The 20,828-nt window shown below is 42.4% G+C and overlaps 2 protein-coding genes across 3 annotated transcripts in view; one reads left to right on the plus strand and one right to left on the minus strand.

Moving 5' to 3' along the window:
- Nucleotides 1-15,134, plus strand: part of LOC130180104 (formin-like) — a 52,650-nt gene extending 37,516 nt beyond the window's left edge. For both annotated transcript variants that reach the window (XM_056393448.1, XM_056393450.1), the window contains 5 exons: nt 1,566-1,658; nt 7,290-7,341; nt 11,708-11,857; nt 13,519-13,600; nt 13,683-15,134. In XM_056393448.1, coding sequence (XP_056249423.1) covers nt 1,566-1,658; nt 7,290-7,341; nt 11,708-11,857; nt 13,519-13,600; nt 13,683-13,727 — 422 coding nt within the window. In that variant the 3' untranslated portion in view covers nt 13,728-15,134. The remainder of the gene's footprint in view (nt 1-1,565; nt 1,659-7,289; nt 7,342-11,707; nt 11,858-13,518; nt 13,601-13,682) is intronic.
- Nucleotides 15,135-16,482: 1,348 nt separating this feature from the next.
- grem1b (gremlin 1b) lies at nt 16,483-18,596 on the minus strand. Its single transcript, XM_056393451.1, has 2 exons — nt 18,300-18,596; nt 16,483-17,853 (listed from the first exon to the last, which is right to left on the minus strand). The coding sequence occupies exon 2, from the start codon at nt 17,850-17,852 to the stop codon at nt 17,304-17,306; it is 549 nt and encodes a 182-aa protein (XP_056249426.1). The 5' UTR covers nt 17,853; nt 18,300-18,596; the 3' UTR covers nt 16,483-17,303.
- Nucleotides 18,597-20,828: the final 2,232 nt, after the last annotated feature.

A 20,828-nucleotide genomic window follows, 5' to 3' on the forward strand; every position in this document is an offset into this window, starting at 1 on the left:
GCCAAGGTCCTTAAGTTTTAAGGCCTTGCATCTAGCCCGATACAGGAGAATCCTACTTCTGAATGCACTGCTCTAAAAAATGTATTATCACTCCAAGACAATGTCTCAAACCGGAGCTTTTAGTTTTTATTCTTTACAGCTGCTGTGTTTTTGTGGGCTTCCTCCTTGCGGCCTTTGCTGTCTGGACCACATTTGGAAGAGAGCCGCCTCTAAATTGTAGACTCGCTGTTTTAAACACTGTTTTAATGGGTCCTTTTGAGTTGGGGGGATTTCTGGTAAGGAAACATGGTTTCTCCAAACAGGATATTTTGGTTGTCATGTTTGTATGGTTGCTGATTTCTGTTTTTTATTTTGATAAGTGCTGGTTCTCACTATCCTTCAATTTAGAAAGTGTCCTGGAATCCAGACTGTGAGGCTGTATGCAGTTATTCCTCACTTTTAATGCTCAGGCCTCGTGTTTCCTGATTTATTAAGACATCCAATAAATAAAAGATGCCATAGAGTGATTTTACCGAGCTGCAGGTGCAGCGACTCCACATGCAAACATGTGAGAGCCAAACCCAGATCTAAAAGCAGCGACGCAGTGAAGTGAGACAGCGGCCAGACCTGTTAATGCGCTTGTTGTGATGCAGAACAATTTAGCTATGCAGTCATAAGCAAGTTAAGGTTTTTATTGCAGCCATTAATGACTTACAGGTTGGAGGAATGTGGCAAACTTCTTTCACCAGGCGTCTGTGTGTAGAGTAACGCAGGCTTACAGTTGCAGAGGAAATGGGGAAGGTTCGGCTGGAACACGTTCAGTTACGCCTGTTTTCCCTGAGCTCGTGTGAGTTGGGTCATTTGGCACCGCAAAGTAAAACCAATCCACAAACAGCAAATACATCTGCTGCACTCACATCTACCGACGGCGCTGAATACACTGCAATACAACACAACGTTATTGTCCACTGTAGTTGACATTTGGACATATTGTGGACGGGGGGGCATTTAAAAGTATTATTGATATGTAAACCATGGGATGCTCTGCACCAAGGGGGAAAAAGAGGAACTACATAACCAAATACAAAGGAAATGTCATGTTAACATTCCAATTGAAAGCGCACAGTGTTTACACTTTAACTGAAACTTCCTTTTTTAGCCCTTGTGTTAAAACCACTTTTGTCTCCTCCAATTGCTGTCCTCATTTTTTATTCATTTAAGTAGCAGAGTGTGTCCCACATCATGTCTCAATACACTTTAAAAAAGAAAGGAGAGAATTACAGAAAGAGAAGATAACAACAATATAGAATATATCAAATAAAATCTGTTTTTTTTTTTGAATGAGATAATAAAGTTACATATTTTATCCTTTTTTTATTGTAATGATCATTTCTCACATTTTTAAAACAGGTCACGCTTGTTTCAATTGATCGTGTCTCACTTATTTCACTTAATTTTATTTTACTTTTCTTAGTTTTTAATTATATCCTTAAATGACTTTTACATTTTTCTTCCCACTTCAAATCGTTCATTCCCACTTTGTTTCTGCCTTTCGGGTCATTTATCACAACTCTCCTCTCTTCCAGCTTGTGAGAAGGATGTGCACAAGGTCTGTGCTAACTCGTCAGAGGAACACCTCCAGCCCTTCCACGAGAAGATGGAGGGATTTATCTCAGCAGGTGAGTGAAGCTAAGATTTTTCTCTTTTTTTTCCCATAGCCATACTGTAGACGAATGTTGGTTCGAAATATGTGTCAATTTTGTTCTTATACAATCAGCAAAATATTCTCCTAAAAGATGCAAAGATCTGCTGTGAATTTAGACAAATAAATGTTCTTTTAATTGTGTAGCTATCATCAAGTTGATGAAACATTTTACATAATATTTTTTGGAAAAAAATCTTCATGCAAAAATCTTCATGCACAATTGACGTACAAGTGCAGAGCAAGAACTATGCAATCATGGATAGTGACACACACTCATGTCCTCATTGCCAGGTGGCGATGATAGATGTTTGCCCTCTGTCCTGCTTAGAAGCTGACCTGACTCATGTAAAGTTGTTAAGAAAGTTCTTAGTGACTTCAAAGATGAAACATTCAGGTGGACAGCTGAGGAGATGGTCATGAAACCGAGATTACAGAACTAGAAAAGCCCCGTTTTCACCCAGACACACAGCGTGGGACCTTTTAAAAAGAGGAAGGAATAATTACGTTGTTTTTTCTTTTTTTGTTGTTGTTTTTTTTTTTTGCTATGTCAGCCAGTCATCTGGGTGGTGCAGGATCTGTTTCTTAGTGTGTATATATATATGTGTGTGTGTGTGTGTGTGTGTGTGTGTTGTGTGTGTGTGTGTGTGTGTGTGTGTGTGTGTGTGTGTGTGTGTGCGCGTGCGTGTGCGTGTGTGTAGTCTTGTGTTCTTGCTGCGAGAGGGCGTCTCAGTGCGCTGTAAGACAGCATGAGGACAGGAGTCTACAGGCCTGTAGAAGGGATCACATTGCCTCTAACATGGTTCTCATGTACTCTCGGCTGCCATAAAGCTGGCGGGACATCTCTGGCTGCGGCCTTGTAAAGAGAGGCCGGCCTCAGTGGATCAGGTCTGGGGACCACCGGGACGGGAGCACAGCCTCCCCGACACACTCTGATCATCTCGCCGTCTGTCCCATGATCTGACCCAGACACAAGTCATCTAATTTCTTCCTTCCCACCCCATATTTTAGTTGTAGAAGCTGCCACTTAACTCGTAACATTATGCTAAAATATCCTCAATTTGTGCCTTCTTACTGGAAAGTCTACACACTGCACTTTGGGGTGAAGAGATTTCTTAGAAATGAACAGACGAAGAAGAAATGAGGGCAAACAGAATCCCACCACATCTGAGTCCTTTTCAACCTTCATCACTTTTTAAACACAACTACAATGGTAGCTTCACTATTGAAAGTGACTGTGTACACATTTCCATGAGTTACGGCTCACGTATCATTAAAGTGATGGTCCATGCTGCCTATTAGACACCCATCTGCTTATTTCACCAAAGTTTTATTATACACAGACCTTCTTTTGTATTTGAGTGAATACCATTAAGACGTCTTAAGTTTGCCACAGAGGGCTCCATCTCTTTCTCCTGCTGTCACATCACCAGATCCAGTTGTGCATTAAAAAAAAAAATAGAAGTCTGCAGGGTAGAGCAGACACGTCATCAGATCTCCAAAGGCTGAAATAAAGCGAATTAGCTGCCCTCGATATTCAGTGTTAAACCAAAGCCAAAACACACTGGATGCTCACTGAACTCTACCACCCAACAACAGTGAACCCAACAGCAGTGAGCACGGCTCGAAGGTACATGCCAGAGTTTATGATCCATTCTGTGTTCTCCACGTGCCATACACACATCTACACAAGTGGATCACTGCCTGTTTTAAATCCCAGCATCACCAACGCACATGTTAAATATAAACTATTGTTACTGTTCTTGATAAACACATCTGGACGGGTGTTTTTCAGTGCAACAGGTTGGAGGATGATATGAGTTTCTCGCAGTTACTTGTCTTTTGCCTTTTGTTGATTTTGACACTCGGTTGCTGGTCAAAATACCCGCACATTTGTTGGTGCCAATTTTGAAATTTGCGTGTGGCCCAAAACACATGGTCCATGGTCCGTTTCGCTCCTTGCATTGCGTTTGTTCTGTTTTACTGAATATCCAGTGTGTAGATATTAAACACAGAGAATATGACTATTTGTTTTTGTGCTGCAGCCTCTGGACATGAAATCAATAGGTCAGTGTAGGTCAAAGTCTAGAAACCTCTGAAATGTTAAAGGGTCAGTTATCCAAATTACCAAAAAATAAAAATAAAAAATCTCACTTTCAGTCATTTAAAACCATCCAAATAGTTTTGGTGTTATTTGTTCAGATTTGTATCAGCCTTTGACATTTCTGCTCAAAACAATGGAGGTGAATGGAATCTGTGGTATTCAAAACCCTAAGAATTAAATTAAAAACAAATAAAAAAAATTAAAACAGCAACATTTCTTTCCAGTAAGTGTTGCATTTAGTCTGGATAATGCAGGAACTGCAGTGTTCAGAGGGACTATTTTCTCAGTTCTAATGAAAATTGAGGTCTTTAATCCAGAGTAATTATGACAGTGATTTACAGATAGACATTTGTGGTCAAACCATAAATTGCCTTTTTCTTTTTTCTTCTTTTTTTTTTAAATGGACAGGTAATCCAACAAAATAAAATTTGAAGACCTTTGGCTCTGTTGGTAATTTCCACTATTTAATGATATTTTGTAAAAAAAAAAAAAAAAAAAGGTTAATTATCACTGAAAATAACCATTAGTTGAAGTCCTAAAAAATACACCCTGTTGTAGAAAGATTTACTACAGATGTAGATGTAATTTGTCAACATTGTGAGCACCACAAAGAAATTTCCACTATATTCAGACAACAGCAGACATCTCCAAGGCAAACCATAATATCTGCATGAATAAACATCACTGTGTAATCTGGACAAACCATCTCTTTATGTCTTTTTATGTAGTGAAAGACGAATGTTTTTACATAGTGTCAAGTCAAGAGCCCCTATCATGCAACAAGTTGCTGTCATTAAATGTTAGTGAAACAATAGATCTTTTCTATACAACAGTCTCACCAGGAGATTGTAGCCATATGTTTCTGTCCATGTCTGCAGTACAATCCCTAAAAAGATGATTGTCAGTGCATCCAGTCTGTGCTGGGATTATGTACTCTTGAAATGGAAATGCGGCGTGACATTGTTGTAGTTAGTTTATGCGCCCTGACTACTGTACTTCTGAGTGCAAAATATTTCCTTTGAGCTGTGACCAGTGTCGCAGAATATCTGAAAGCTTTGAAAACCACTGTGGCTGCCACTGGCTACAAAATGCCATTGGTTTGCAAAGGCACATCTTGAACTTTAACTTTCCAGCGGAATACTTGTAAACCTTTCCTTCATGAACAGAATTGTCGAGCTGCGGCCCGTGCTTTGGGAGGAGCGGTGTGTAATCATCGTTCATGATGATTCCATGACTTCAAAAGGCAAAAACAAAGCAACAGTTCTCACATCAAAGAGCGGCTGAGGCTCTTAAACTCTGACTCATCAGTGAATGAGTGAATTTCTCACCCAGGTACATGCTCAGGAGGGCTGACCACAGATACATGTGTTTGACACATGATTTTAGATATCGAAAATTAGCTGTTAGGAAATAGTGTGGAGGAATGCAGCATCAGAAGCCTCGGAAAACTGTGCTTCGTCCTCATACCCGAGGATCAAAGAATAACAGAGAATGAACAGATAGAGACAGAACTTTGCAGTGAGAGTTGTGTTTCTGAGTGGCACTGACCCATAACCCAGGCTGCAGAGAGGCTCGCAGCAGGGCCTGCAGGTGAACCTGAACGCCCCGCACTCTCTCTTAAACTTGCCTGTGTGATCTCTCCCGGATCTAACAGGGGACATCTCAGAAAGCCATTGAACCCTTCTGTTAGGCCTCGTCTCGTCATTGTTTCTGCTCCTCTTCCAAGCCAAGTCCTACGCTTTGGAATTCACCCCCCCCCCCCTTTTTTTTTCTTTCTTTTTTTTTTGAGTGTTGTATTAAGTTTGAAAATTTTACATAGTTAGTCTGACTTTTTGGAATGTGGTTTTGTATTTCCAGTTCAATTTGTTTCTCTCATTCAAAAGTGTAAGGTTTCATGAAAAAGAAAAAAAAAGAAGCTGTTCCTGATCTGACTGCAGTAGTTTCAACATCTAATCAAGCACCTTTTTGTTTCCCGTGTTAATAGGAGCTCTTTGAAACCTCTGGGGATACTCTTACGGGCACATTTTCCGTGTTGAATACACGCCATGACTAATTGAAAACAAATTCCTGCTTTTAATCTCAGCTTGTGTAAAAAATCATGTGTATCATGACATCCTTTTTGTTGTCAGTGAGTCACAACCCAATAACCAAACTTCCACTTGTTCCGATGGCTGAATTACGTAGCCCATGTAAAAATTTGCAGATGGCTGCTGTCCAAGGAACCTGTTTTTGATGATGTCTTAGAGATTTGTCTGTATCCTAAATACAAGTGGTGCAGGGAGATGGAAAAGGATGCTTTATGGAAATCCTCAGCATCCCTCTTAGATCGCTCTCCGTCTCTTTGTTATCTGGCTGCTAGGTAAAGCAGCGGTTTGGAAAAGTGTGTCAGAGTTTTAAAGCCCTAATTTATTGTCCCTCTCAGCATGCACGTCTCATAACTTTCTAGTTAGCGACTACTGGTTTCATGTTTACACAGGGAGTGGAGGAAGAGAAACTTCACACATCCTCTCACTCTGGGGCACTCTCTCTTTCTCTCTCCCTCTCTCTCCCTCTCCTTCAGCGTCTTGGCTCCAGTGCCACCTCTGCACAGTCGCACCAGAGGGGTACATCAGGCGCCAGCCTGACCCCCACTGAGACTAACGCCATTGGTCACGGCCCCTCTCCTCTTCCCCCCTCGTCCCTCTATCCCAGACATGGCCACCACCCCCTTCATTAGGTTTACCTCATACATGTAAAAAAACGTCCCCTTGCCCACATACATGTAAAAAAAAAAAAAAGAAGTAAAAGTAAAAAGGGTAGTTGGTCGGAGGCTTAAGCTCACCTTCTCCCAGAAGACCCCCAAACCTGCCTTTGAACAATTTTTTGGAGACTCCCCCCTCTTAAATCTTCAAGTAGGAAAGGTCCCCCATCATTGTAAAAAGGATGAATCTGGAAAAATGCAATAAATCTGAGATCACAGGCACTCTCTGGCCCTAGATAAATTCTTGCACCTCGGCCTGGCCCGCCGCACACATCTGCCTTGCATTTAGACACTTTTACATGGCAGGAGTCCACAGGAGCCTCCAGTTCCCAAGCCTCTCTGTTCAACCCTGCGCCCCTGCTTCAGCTCTGCTCAGAACATGCACATGTATGTCGACACACACATATAAACACACACCTCCGCAAACAGACCACCGCTCCCCGCCCCGAGCCCAGGCGTCACCGGCTCACACTCTCATGCGTCAACACACAGAAGCATGTCAAACTTTACAATGTGCTTAACTGTCACTTGGATAACATGCTCACTGTGTCAGTGACATCTCAACCCAGAGCCCTTCTTCTTCTCTCCTCACTTGACAACTCTAAAAACGGCTGACAAACACAGCGCCCCCCTCTGGACTCCACCGGTGACCTGGGATCAGTTTTCAGTAGCTGTCATCTGAAACATTCGGTTATCTATGTCACCAAAAGCCCCATAATACGTCCCATAATCCATCTTAATCTGACATTTTCTCTTTTTTACAGCTCAAAAGGATCACTCCGCTGAAGAGGACCGGCTCGGTTCGGCACAGAAACGGTAGGAGACCAACTTTAACAAACCCACGTCGAGACGCATTTAAAATTCTGAATGAAATATCGTGTTTGGACAGAAAATATTTGTGGATTTCATCCTTCAACGAGGGAATTTTGCCAAGTGTTATGGATTGCAAACGTCACATTGCAGTGTTGCGTTATTTGGCATGCTTCACATAGATAACATGGCTGGTATCTGACAGCGCTAATGTTTGCCATTTGTATAGTTGTATACAGTTATTAGTAGCAGCTGTTTAAGTTTCTGGTAAGATGTAGGGGCTTCTCAGTATCATGGTTTTACTGCTTTGGTGAAACAGTCCAACTCTGACTGGAAAGGTATGGGACGAAGCGATTTACTCTGAAAGATTTAACACAGTTTTATATATGCACAAGGAGATATTTTGAGTATTAAATGCATCTGTGCTAATGTCTACGTCTTTTGTAATTTTGTCTAAAGACAAATATAAAAGATACAAATCCTTAACAGAAACGGCAGCGACTTTCCACACTCATGTAATGTGTAGCATACTGTATTTTAAGCCTGAACACCCTGTGCTTCCTCCCCTGCAGTTCCTATCATTCTTATCTGCCATGTTTTGTGCAGGAGACTCCCGAGAGTTTTCTGAGAGGTATCTGATTTATAGGCATAAGACACACTGGCAGCCGCTGAGCTCGCTGTCTGAGGGAAATCATATCTGGAACATTTCATATTGGAAAAAGATGGTGGTGCAGACAAACAAAGCAAATAGATTATTTTTGCCTTGTTTGGATAGAGAGCAGGATTGTTTGCTTTATACCGTAACTCTGCCACTTCCAAAATAAATCACGAACGCACGTAAAGGAGAAAGTGAAAGACGCCGGTCGCAAGAAAATGGAAACTATAAACAATTAGGAAGTTCATTGCTTTGGACAACACTATAACTCAGCGAGATGGTTCCAAACTGTTTCTGTTTCATGTTGCTGTTTTTAAGCCAAGCACCTCGCACTCTCTGTCCTGGTCCGTCACCCCCGCCCTCACCTATCCCACTGGACGTGTGTGTGTGTGCGCGTGTGTGGGTATGTGTGAGTGTGAGTGACACCACTGTAATGAAGGCATTGAACTTGGAGGGGGATATTGATCAAAAGGGCCCCGCAGCTGACAGCACCTTTGCCTTTTAATGAAGTTTTCCTTTAATTTCATCTAAAGACAGGGGCTGGCTGACTGGCGCTAGGTAGAGCAGGAGGAAAGAAGGGTGGGGGGCTCTTTCTCAGGTTCCCACAGAGCCACCTCATAAAAGTGACACGCCGTTGATGAATATGGGCGTCAGCGGGCTCACCGGGCCCTGGGTGGGCTCTCACATCTGCGCTGGATGAGGGATCCTCATACAAACACACAACAGCAGCAGCAGTGGCAACAGCATTATGGCTGTGTGTTAATAAAGGAAATAGACAGCACATCCCGCGTGCTGCCTAAGACCTCGGCCTCATGAAGAGTCAGTGAGTTTAGACGCCTGTGAGTCGAAGTTAACCAGCAGTTAGTGGGGCAGGGTGAGTATGAATCAACATCAGGATATGGACAAGAATAACAGCTGGGTATTGAACCTCAGCACTTTTTGGTTTTTAAAATGTTTCGATAGCACAGAGTATTGACAACTGTCAAACAGGGCTGCAACTATTCTATTGATGAATCTGCTGATTATTTTCTCAGTTAATCGTAAAAAATTTGATAAAATAGTGACAAATGTCAATGACAGTGTCACACAAAAGAATTTAACTTGGAAAATTAAAGACAGACTCAGAAATTTGCTGATATAAACTGGACTTACTTTATTCAGGCAAAGTTGTGTCGCTGTTTGTTTTATTTTTAAAAAGTACGCTGCTTTGAGTGACAGGTTGTTTTAGCGCATGCTTACCACAAACCGGCATGCACCGAAGTCTGGGCTCCACACCTGCCCCACATTTTTGGATTAGCCGGGAGTAAGGGGCGGAATCAGGCACTGCCAAGATAGCGACGGCAGAGCAGCCCACTCTCAGCTTCAAAATCACTCCTCGGAAACCTATGAGTGACGCCATGGAGGCTATGTCCATCTTTATATACATTCTATGCTCTAGACCCCTTATTCCAGTATTGATACATATTAAATATATATGTCAAATGTGTGTGAAATCACTTATAAAATATTTCAATCGCTCTTAGTGCAGTGACCTTATGCATGACAAGAGGAATGTTTCACACATGGAAAACAACAACTTAAAAAGCTCATTTTTAATCATGGTTTGCCTCCAATTGTTCATTTGGACAACTGTACTGTACACCGACTGTATGGCGTGACATTTTAACTGTAAAACGCCAGCATCATTCTAATGAGAAAGAAAACTCCATCAAGTTCATTTCTGTTTTTTCCCTTTTTGTAAAACATTATCTGGGGCTCCGGGCATGACGAGCACCCAAGCCTTTTCCTCAACATGCAGTCCTAATTTGTCTGCTTCATGTTCGGGTTCCACTGAGGTTTTCTGGTTCTGTCCTCAGTTCCGTCTCATTAAGTTCTCTTCTCCCACATCATGCTCAATTTCATTTGGCCCAGCTGCCTCCACTACAGTCACCATGCAGTTATGGTTTCATAGATGCTAGCTGGTATATCATTCTTCTCTGGCATTAAATGACAGCAATGGCACAAAAGGGCTTGGTGCCTCCGCGGACTCAGCCGACAACATGCAGTTTACTTCTGTAATCTTTTTACTGGGGAAACAAAGGAATGCAGAGTTGCTTGTCCAAATATTTCCCTGATTCTCACGGCTGCTCATGGTTTTGTAATGGGTCTTTTTTTATAGCTGTCAGTGAGGAATGCTGGCTGTGGGTGCCGCAGTAAACCCTCTCACGGCAATGGCATCATAGCGTGGATTACAGAAGTGTAGGGGGGTTTGTGTTTGTGCATGTGTGCACGAGTGTAATTGTTCTGCGCTCGCAAACGAACTCGGTTCCGCTTGATTTTGTTTATGTTTTCTAGGTAAACTCGCATGTGTGAGTGTGTTTGCATCTGTTTTGAGTGAAGCGTTGTGTATCTGCTTGTTGCATATGCTCAGGAGGCTAAAAGGAAAAGCTTGTTGCTTGATTTGTGCATGCTTTGACATGATGACCCAGGGTCAGGAGATGAGCTGATGGAGAAGAGATCCTGTTCATCATGCCAGACAAGGCCGGCTGCAACAAAGCTACCTGCGACGGCTCGTCTGTTTGGTCAATCTAAGCCTCTGATTTCTTCTGTAGTGTACAGGATGATCTACAGCGCTCTCCTTTTCTTTTTTCTTTTTTTGAGCATCCCAGCGAAATGACGCATCCTTGGGAAATGGGAAGCAGAATCCCTTTTTTTTCTCTCTCTCTCCCCCCAGCTTTTAGCAGGCCGTCTGGGCAGCATATTGCACCATTTCACACAACATCAGCATGTCTTAGATTAGCGTCGCAAAAAGCCACCTAGCATCTGGAGGTCAGAGCCTATCTGGGTGTCAATGGGACAGGGAGCATCCCTTGAATCATAGCCCCCTTTTATCAACCCTTTGACAGGCACGGCTAGAAAATGTCTTTCATGTTTAGGTTAGGGAGGGAATCTGAAGCAGCCGGCCGCTTTTCATGCCTTGTGTGTGCTGCTGAGAGCCTCGCAAAGAGTTCAGGTTTGGTTACAATTGAATTAGGCCTACAACAGTGCAGCAATCTGGCCCAGTGAACAGAAAACAGAATATCCAGAATCTGTTTATTCACACAGAGCTGGTGTTTCACGATGTTTTTTTTGTTTGTTTTTTTTTGATTGTGTGCACAGCTGTCTGAGTGAGTTCACATGTGCATTTATCTTCATATATCATATCATATTCATATCTTTGATTGTCTGCCAGTAAATACGTTCCTGGAGCTGTAGGTGTGAGTTCACAGTGGTGGTGTGTGTATATGTGTGTGTCTTTGTGTGTTTGCGTGTTGCTGTGTCTGGAGGAGCGAGCAGCCTGGTCTTGGCTTGTCTCCGTCTCCTCTGGCAGTCTTCCCCCTGCAGGCTGTGGAGGTCAATGTGATAATGGAGCCACTGCTACTGGCTCTCCCCCGTCGCCCAGCAGGGTGGACACTCTGCTTCCAGCTCTGTTTCTGGCCTCTTGGTCTCACTCTCCATCCATCCATCATTTTGTGTGTGTGTGTGTGTGTGTGTGTGTGTGTGTGTGTGTGTGTGTGTGTGTGTGTGTGCGCTGTGCTGTGCCTTGCCTGTATTTTGTCTGTGTTTCTTGTTTACAGCTTTTCAATCTAGAGTAGTCCACTGAAACATGCTGTTAACTTACAGTATCTCTGATATTATTTTTATAATATGTGATAAGACAGCACTATTTATGCATTGTTTCTTTTTTTTCCCCTACAGTTTCCAGGACATGGTGAGCTACTTTGGTTCTAAGCCAAAAGCCGGGGAGAAAGAAGTGGCCCCGAGTCACGTCTTTATGCTCTGGTACGAGTTTTGCAATGACTTCAAGAACACCTGGATACGACAAAACAAGAACATCTCCAAGGAGAGGTGAGTTGGATTCTGGTGAGATTGCTCTGTTTTTCTCTTACTCTGTCCGGCGAGGGTCATGAAAACCCGACTGGTATCTTCGGTAAAAGCCTGACATGTCAGAAGCTGGTTTCATTTGATTGGATGACGTCCGTCATTACGGTGGTAACAGCGAGTGTGGTTGAACATTGCAGTTACCTGCTAAACAAAAGCCGGTGTATCTGTTTACAGTGCAGACATATGCCAAAGGAGAAGTTGTGTAACAAAGAAGTCTGCCCCCATTCTTTACCAGTTAAAGGCTTTTAATGTGAAGCAGCAGTTGTAGGAAGTGCTCTTTTGCATTAGCAGTAACTTCATTCATCATCAGGAGAGTGAACAGAAACCTGAAAGAGGCTGACATCAGAGATGAAATTAAAAACAAGGCTGCATTACATACATGTATTGTTTCATGTGAGGGTGGTTGGAATCCAGGGTGTCACCGTAAAATAATGTACGGAGAGGTAATTACACAACGTAAACACATCGAGTGGCTATTCGCTGAAAACGTGCTATCTACAGATAATACGGAAACTGTGTTTGATTACATGAAAATTGTAAGTTCTGTACCCTCAATGTCTGGCAGAAAGATTTGTGTGAGGTACTTTTTCCCGGTCCGTGGATTCACTGCTGCAAAACACTAACTTTGCTAATAAAGTAAGGCTTTACCATCTCCTCCTCAAGTTAGACTTCTCGTCTCATGTCGCCTTTGGATGGATGGTTAACACCTCTGGACATCAGGTCAAATTAGCGGTAATTGCGCGAGGGTGATGCTCAGATGCTGGGGTGTAATTAGAGTAAAGGGGGGGGGGGCATCAAAGAGGAGGCAAGCGAGAGTAGCCTGAATTTATGATGTTTTCCTCTGACCTGAGGTGGAGGTGGGGGGGCATTCCACTGAGGGATGGCAGACCCTCCTGGCGGCTCCCTGGCTTTACTAGCGAGTGGACGGGAGCCTGTGGTCATTTAAAGGCTACGCGTTATGGGAAAACTGATAAACACTGTCATGATGCTGGACGTTGCTGGAGAGCTGCACGTGCAGAGCCTGCATGAGACTGAGGCAGTGAAAGAAGCCGGCGATGATGTCCAGCCGAGCTTCGTGGTCATTTTGTTGTTATGTGTTAAGTACTCTGAAGTAGTCGTATCGCGAATCTGCGCTCACACTTGAACTGAGCCTCCGTGTCAGGAGTTAATGTTCTCCCCGTCCTGCCACAGATCCATGTGCTCTCTCTTAATTGTTTACTAGGTAATCGTGTCCCACATTACTCACAGCTGACTGTGCTTATGTACAATTAACTTTATTTTAAATACTGTTTGTGCACTCATAAAAGCCAAGTGTTTTTTAAAGGCTGCCTCATTATCTCATCAACCCACTGTCATTCTCTACTGCTTCCCACTTATGGGGCTTTCACTGACCGCAAACTCCTGAGAGGATCTGTGTGTGTGTGCGTGTGTGTGTCTGTTTGTGTGTCCATGACCGGGTGCCCTAGGGATATACGTAAATGTCATGCTCTTACAAACAACTTCACAAGGATACAGTGATGAGAGGCTACGGACTTTATATTGTTTTCACAATTTACACCAGAGCTTTCAGTGTGAACTTCTAGTTTTAAAAAGCCTGCAAATGTCACATTTTTTTCCCCCCATAGGTTGAAGGAAGCTCAAGAAAACATCAAGAAGATCACAGCGGAGAAGAGGGTTGAAACCAAGAAGATCAATGCCAATAGTCTGGTAAGAACTGAGTTTCCTGAAAGCTGCTGTTTTTTTCTTGTGTCAGCGCCGAAATCAGTACACTTCATTTTTGTGCCAACAGAAAGAAAGGCTGCGGCAGAAGGAATCCAGCGTGTCCTCCAGCTGAAATGACAAGTGACGAAGCAGAAGAAGGAACGATGAGAGGCGGAGGTAAGAAAGTGCGCAGGCCTTATCGCTCCGTCGTTAAACCACCTGCCTCAACAACACTGGACTGCCCTCCGTGCCCCGTACGAACTCACAGTAAAACCTGGCCGGACTCTTACTACTCCCACTGCCATACCTCTGCGCTACTAACGGCACTGGACACCCACCCATCCCCACCCACCCGCCCTCATGTCCAGCCTTTTTGGAAAAAAACTCCTGTGCCGAGGCTGCACGGCTGACACAGCCGAAGTGATGAGAGTCTTAAAGGCTAAAGGTTGACCTCGTTCATCCAGCGTGGCGTGACCTCTGAGTGCCCGGCTTGTGAAAGGTCTCTACGGGTCAGCGGAATTCCCAACAGTGCCAGCTGACAAATCCATGAGATTCCTTCTGGATCTACAAGAGCTGAGAATCTATTCTTGTAGATGTTGTCTGGCACAGCGGACGTATTTAAAGTGCTCCAACGTATTCAAAAGTGTGAAGATGTTGTCGCTGTTCCCGGCGATTTCTGCTTTGAGGAAAATGTAAGGAAGCAGCTCCCAGTGTCTTCTGCTGTAGCGAAGAGCTGTTCATTCACCATGGCTCATTAAAAGTCTTGTAAATATGTCATGTCGTAGAATCGGCAGGGACCGTGCAGCTTCGGGGAGTATGATGAATGATCCGCGCTGAGCTTCGAGTGCAGATGAAGACGTGTTGTGTATAAACGCGGAGATTTCACTGTATTGTGTGTGTTTTTCACTGCGCCAGCCTGACCTCCCCTGGGTGACGGCCAGAGTAGAGCAAGGCCTGGCAGCGAGTCTGGCCCCAAGCCTCGGACCCATCACACACACACATACACACATGCATACATACACACACACACACACACACACACTTACTTAAAAACATTAGATGAACACGAAAGGTTTTGGCCATGCACCCACTCACCTGAGAACTAAAATGTACTTAATGCAGAGTTGTTCATCTCCCTCACTGAGTGCTGCACGTCACAGTGTGTCCAGCACAAGTTGAAGCACTTTCCTGCTTGCAGTAGCTGTAGTAGCTATCAGCCACACTCCTATGTTATGCTAAGTGTATGCATTTTATTCAGATGTCTTGCACTTTTTTGCACCTCTTTTCCTATGCAAGGGTATGGCTTCCTTGTTAAAAAAAAAAAGAAAAAGAAAAAGAAAAAAAAGATTGATGAGTTGTATTGCTTCATGATGAAATCCTATTAAGGTTTTTTTTATTTTTAAGAATGCAGAAATTTATTGCTCAATGTTTTATTTTCACAATTGTAAGCTGTACCCACACTCCTGTGTCATTCAAGAAAAGTATATTTATGTAAGAAGAGGTTTATTTTATGCCAAAAGAACATCGGCTTTCTTCCCTTTTTGAGGCTGTATTTTTATGAGTTGTAATAGAGTTGACTGAGAAGCTGCCTGATGCGTCGGTCAGATGAAAGATATATTTTCACGTGGCTATTATTTGTATGTTGTGCCCATGTGAGAGATGAGGGTAATATATTTAAGCATATCACCTGAAGCCATGCGAGTTGCTATACCTCAGACAAACTTCCATTATCAGAGTATCCATCAAACTGCACCTTAAATTCCTTTTTTTTACCCTCCAAAGTCTTTCATGTGTGCCATTTATTTTGTATAAAATCCAAGATATTTCATAACTTTAAACTGCTACGTTCTACTTCAGAGGATTTGAAAAACAAAAAAACAAACAAAAAAAAAAGCTGATACTGACCAAGGAATTGTTGTAGCCTCTACTGTATGTATGTCGGTTCGTGTAACCTTCAGTAGCTCTCATATAGGTGCTCTGTAATTTTATGGAATTGTTTTAAATTTCAAGAATAAACAACTGGATGCCCAACAAAGCGCACTCATTTTGGAGGAAGGACTTGCTCAGGCACACATGATGTGTTAAACCAATTTCTCTTAAATGTCCTGCTGTCAATGCTTCCATTAGGCCTGCACCAAGAAAATGTGATATTTATGGAGGAAACTTGAGTCACCAAAGAGGATTTAATGATTCAAAAGTCAGCCAGGCTGTTCAATAAACTATGACTCACAATTAAATCACTCAATCAATCCTCAATTCTAGACATTAGAACTTGTTCCTGGAAAACTCTTGAAACAAAGTCATTAGCTTTGTTAACATAAGGAATTTGTTATGCCATTAGAGGTTTATTTTAAGAGAAGATTTTAGAAATGTTAAATTAAATGAGATGGACAATATTACAATGTTTTAGCCTATTTGCTCTTTGCCAAATTCAATGCCATTCAAACGCCAAAATAATCACAGAATGTGGTTTAGAACATACAGTATGTTACTGAGTAATACTCAGTATGGATGGCTGAAGATTAACCTAATGCTTTTTTTTTTTGTTAAAAAAAAATCCAACATTTGATACCCATATTTTAAACGTTGGATTGCTCAGGTTTAGGCAGAAAATCCTTCATCATTTGCACTTGAAACTGCGTATTCCCCCCTTTTCCAGCTCTCCGATAAAAATACACTTTGATGACGTTAAATTATATGATTTCAGTGGATAATTGGAGCTTGTAACTACATCTTTTCTCATAAACAAAACGATTACTTTTACGATGAAATTTACTCCAAGTTGTGAGTGTGAAAGAAAGAAAGATGCTGGCTCCACGCAGCAGGAGATCAGGGAGAAGTTCCCATTTTGTTTAACAGCTGTAAAGTTTTAAATAATATGCACAGTATTCCAGCATCCCTTTATTTTATGTTTCCATGGATAATTTAATCAAAGGAATAAACAAACCGGTTACATCAACGATGGCTTTACATTTTACAACTATTTAATCTCTATAGTGTATAAACCATCACTGTACATTGTCCGTTTTAACTAACAAAGAAGCCTACGGTCTCTACGTTTGAGTAGGCATCCAACTTACAAATAAAAAAAGAAATCTTTACTGATGGACTTCGAAATTCACAGAAATCAGTCAGGCTAACCCAAGGATTCTTGGAATATCGAACTAAAATCACATTTTCCATTTACAAATATCGCCACTCATCCATCACATTCCACACAGTGGAAACATCCAGTTTGACAAACATATATATATAATCACTGAAAAAAAAATACAAAATTGGACCGGAACGCGTTCCTGTCTCAATGAAGGTTTGGAACAGTGACTTGTTAAATAAACCGGGGTTATGCAGTCCCATTGGGGTGAAGGAAGCCGTGCGTAAAACGTGCCCATTCCAAGTCAGCGTTCCCGTGCAGTGATGCTTGTTTTCAAACTTGGCAAACTGGTGAGGAGTAAAATGTTCATTGCAGTTCAACATGGGTTTATGAGTTGCATGTCCATATTTTTTCACACGTTGTGCAAGAAGAGAATCATAGTACACGAAGGCAGCCTTAAAGTCATCGTATATGTGGAGCATATCCCCAGATGGAGACAGGCACGTGCTCTCGGCTGTGTGACAGCCTCTCTCTTTTTTTTTTTTCAGACCAACAGTCCTGCCCGCAAAGAGTAGGAGTATGAAAAGCACACACGCAACACATTTCTGTGTGTTTTCAGTCCAGGTCTATGGATATACAGCGGCACTGTTTGACGCGCTGGATGCGTTTCTTCTTGGTGGGCGGCTGCTGGTCCGGACAGTTCAAAGTAAAGGTCATGGTGGTAAAACGCTTCGGCTTGCAAAACGAACAGGACTGGAAGGCACCTTCCTCCCTGCGGATGTGCCTGGGGATGTAGAAGGAGTTACACTGTCCGTAGCAGAAGCGGTTGATGATGGTGCGGCTGACGCAGCCCTCCTCGTGGATGGTCTGTTTGAGCGGCTGAGTCTTGCACCAGTCCCGTTTCAAATATTGGCGCTCCGTCACATGTAAAGCTTCCTGGCTGGACTCCAGCACCTCGTCGGCCGGTGAGGATGAGCCCTGCCTCTGTCGGGACCCAGAGCCCGCCTGCGGAGGCTGCGGTTGCTGCTCCGATTCGTTTGGGTTGCTTTTGTCAGGATGAGGAATGGCGCCTTGTGAACCTCGATTTCTTTTTGAATCCACGGGAGAGGATAGCAACCCAATGATGAAAACCATACTGCAAAAGATACGCGTCGAGTTGGCCATCCTTAGGGAGAAGAAGAAAATAATTCATCACCTACACCGTTTCAACTCTGGACGGGTTATGCACAGCTGTCAAAGCTTTTACGCTGCGTAAAAACGCACAGAGAGCTCTTTTCTTTCTCCCTTTCTTTTTTTTTTAAAAACCACATGCAAAACGAAGCTGAAGTGCAAAACCAAAACCACCAAATAGCTCAATTACCTCAGTCTAAATATCTGAGTGAGAAATATAAATATACAATTACATGTATGCTCACATACACGTTGTGCATTACGCAAAAGAACGCTACTATATTTAGCCAAAGCAAAAGCTCCCTCATATGTTTAATAAACCATCCACACATGTACACCAGTGGATAATAAGAAGACGGTCTTGTAATTTCCATAATCAATAAACCTAAATAAAGTTTAAAAAGAGAGCAGCTTGGATGTTACAATCAGAAATCCACTCACCTGTTCGAGCCTCCGCTGCAACAAGCGCAATGATCTGATCCTGTCAGTCCTCTAAAGGCACCTTCCGAGGTGATCGGCACCTACTGCAGTCGACTGTACACTGGTGGGACTGTGGATGGGTGGGAGACTAACCGCTCCATAGACAGGGGCCAGGGGGGTTTAATACAAATTGCTCCAGCGCCGGACTGTCTCCCTTTTAAATGTCTGCCAGCTGAGATGTGCACAACAGTTCCCTCTACATTATTGGCTAAGCACGATGTAGAGAAAATCAAAACTATCCGCCCCCTCAACACTTCTCTGAACCCGCTTCAAGGAAACAGACAAGCGAGGAACAGCGAGGGCAGGCAGGAGGGGAGGGGGAGGAGAAGGAGGGGGCTGAGGGGAGGAGGAGGGGGCGAGCTGAGAGCGGACAGGCCTGAAGTTTATGCGCACATGGAAAAAGTAAAACAGTTGATTTTTATTTTTTTGATCACATGGAGCGTGGTGTTAATTCTGTGCGATGTGTCAAACATTTTAAAACTGAAATGGGGCGTCAAGCAAAAACATGGGCAGAGGAGCGATCTGAGACTGAAGCCAGTCAGAAAAGGTGACGATCACGTCACAGCACACCTGTGAATCCTCAGCACAGACAAGCATGTATAGTCAGAGTAAACTCATTATAAACAGAGACATTACTGAGCCATCGGTCACTGGCTGTTATTCACAAAGCTTTATTTAAAATAATGAATCACAGCTGATTTCTCTTCATCTCCCTTCATGGAGTCGTCGTTTTAAACTACAAGGCCTTAATGAAGCACAGACAGGCTCCACAAAAATAGACTCTTATTGACATAATAAATGAAAAGGGGACATTGCTTACAAACACAGGATTGGGGATTTCATTAACGCAGTATGGTGTAGCCTACATACAGTATCCCTTGCTCCATTAGAAAGCCATAGCTTTTAAAATAGTGTGCACGCTCCCCTTGTACGTTTACGCATTCGCAACTTCTGAAGTACTTAGGCTTCCATGCAAATGAGTTCCCCTTGATCTCAGTCTTTGAATCAGAATGGCTCTTTGGTCAAATTAATTAAAGTAAAAAATATACTATACTAATACTTTTTCATAAAGCACTATAAATTGTAACTAATATTATTTGTTTATTATTAGGCTTTTGCCAATTCTTTATAAACTGGTTTGAGGCCATTAATAAGAATAACATTTTGGGGTTGCCACGTTGTGAATAAATCCCTTTAGATCATGCTTAGCCTTTCTGTTTGGTAATAATTAGTTAGAACAGTTGGGAATGTGGGTAATCTGCTAATAAATACTTGCACTTTCTGCGAAGACACAATAAGTCTATAATGTTATAAATATACTGTTGACACACTGATTCTGGCCCAGATATTCTGCAGGTTTTCCCGGAGGGTTAATGTTCAATCAGAGTCTCTGTTTTATAAACTGAATAACTATGAAAAAGGAGAAGCAAGTGTCCTGCTGAAGTACAATGGACAACAGCTAAAGAGTTTTTTCACAACCTGGCAACTAAAAAAAATCTGTGGTTTAATGGCTTGTGACGGATTGTATAAAACATTATTAAATGTGTCATTATAATTAATGTAAAGCCATCAGTTACACTTTATAAAGGCCATTTAAGAAAAAGAAACTTAAAATATTCAACCATAGCAAGATAAGTGAAAAACTTATGACATTATGGCAAGTAAAACCACAGTACCCATAATGCCGTCGGCCCAGGAGTAGGAGAATATTTACTCCAAACATCAAATGTCCCGCACTTTAATTTAAACATGGTCCGTCCCTGGATTCTCCTGATAAATATTTCATATATATTTTATGCTGATTCAGAAAAGTAAAAACGTGGTGAACGAACGCTGCATCATCTTTTCTCACCATAAACCCTTGTACTTCAAGAATATATTTATATATATGTTTCACACCGCAATAACTTTCAAGTCAAGCCAAAGCAAACAGACAGTGCGCTACTGTCGGTGCAGTGATGTTACGGAGCTGCAGTAACAAGGGAAGGTTCAGTCTTGACCACTACTATACATGAAGAGCATGCGAGCCTCCCAATTGGCTGTGGAGAATAAATCTCAAGGGATGATTTTGACCTTCACCCCCATCACTGGAAACTCTTCAGATTCTTTACAGGAAGAAAAAAAAATGCCAAGGCTTCTTTCATGTCAACAGAAGTTTTCAGATGGTTGACATAGTGTATTGATCCTTTTTTACTAGTAGCTGGGAGTTTATTTTCCACTGCTAGTCCAGATTACCACGTTGAAAGAAACGTGTATTTTATGGAGGAATCTCCAGTAATGCAAATTAAATCTTTTCAAACGTACAAAAACCAACTCTGTTCAAAGAAATGCTGACAAAAAAAAAAAAAAAAAATATTTAAGTGCACATTAAGTACACATCCAGATACTGTCTACTGTCATTTCACATTCAGTTTTGAAACAAATAAACCCCGGGCCCTGTTACAGTAAGACTACTGCGTTTCACTGAACATGTCAGTCTGATCTGGTCTG

This window comes from Seriola aureovittata, chromosome 13, assembly GCF_021018895.1.
Source record: "Seriola aureovittata isolate HTS-2021-v1 ecotype China chromosome 13, ASM2101889v1, whole genome shotgun sequence".
Lineage (NCBI taxonomy): Eukaryota > Metazoa > Chordata > Actinopteri > Carangiformes > Carangidae > Seriola > Seriola aureovittata.

Excerpts from the sequence above, each read along its gene's own strand:
- grem1b (XM_056393451.1), bottom strand. The coding sequence starts at position 17,852 with ATGGCCAACTCGACGCGTATCTTTTGCAGTATGGTTTTCATCATTGGG.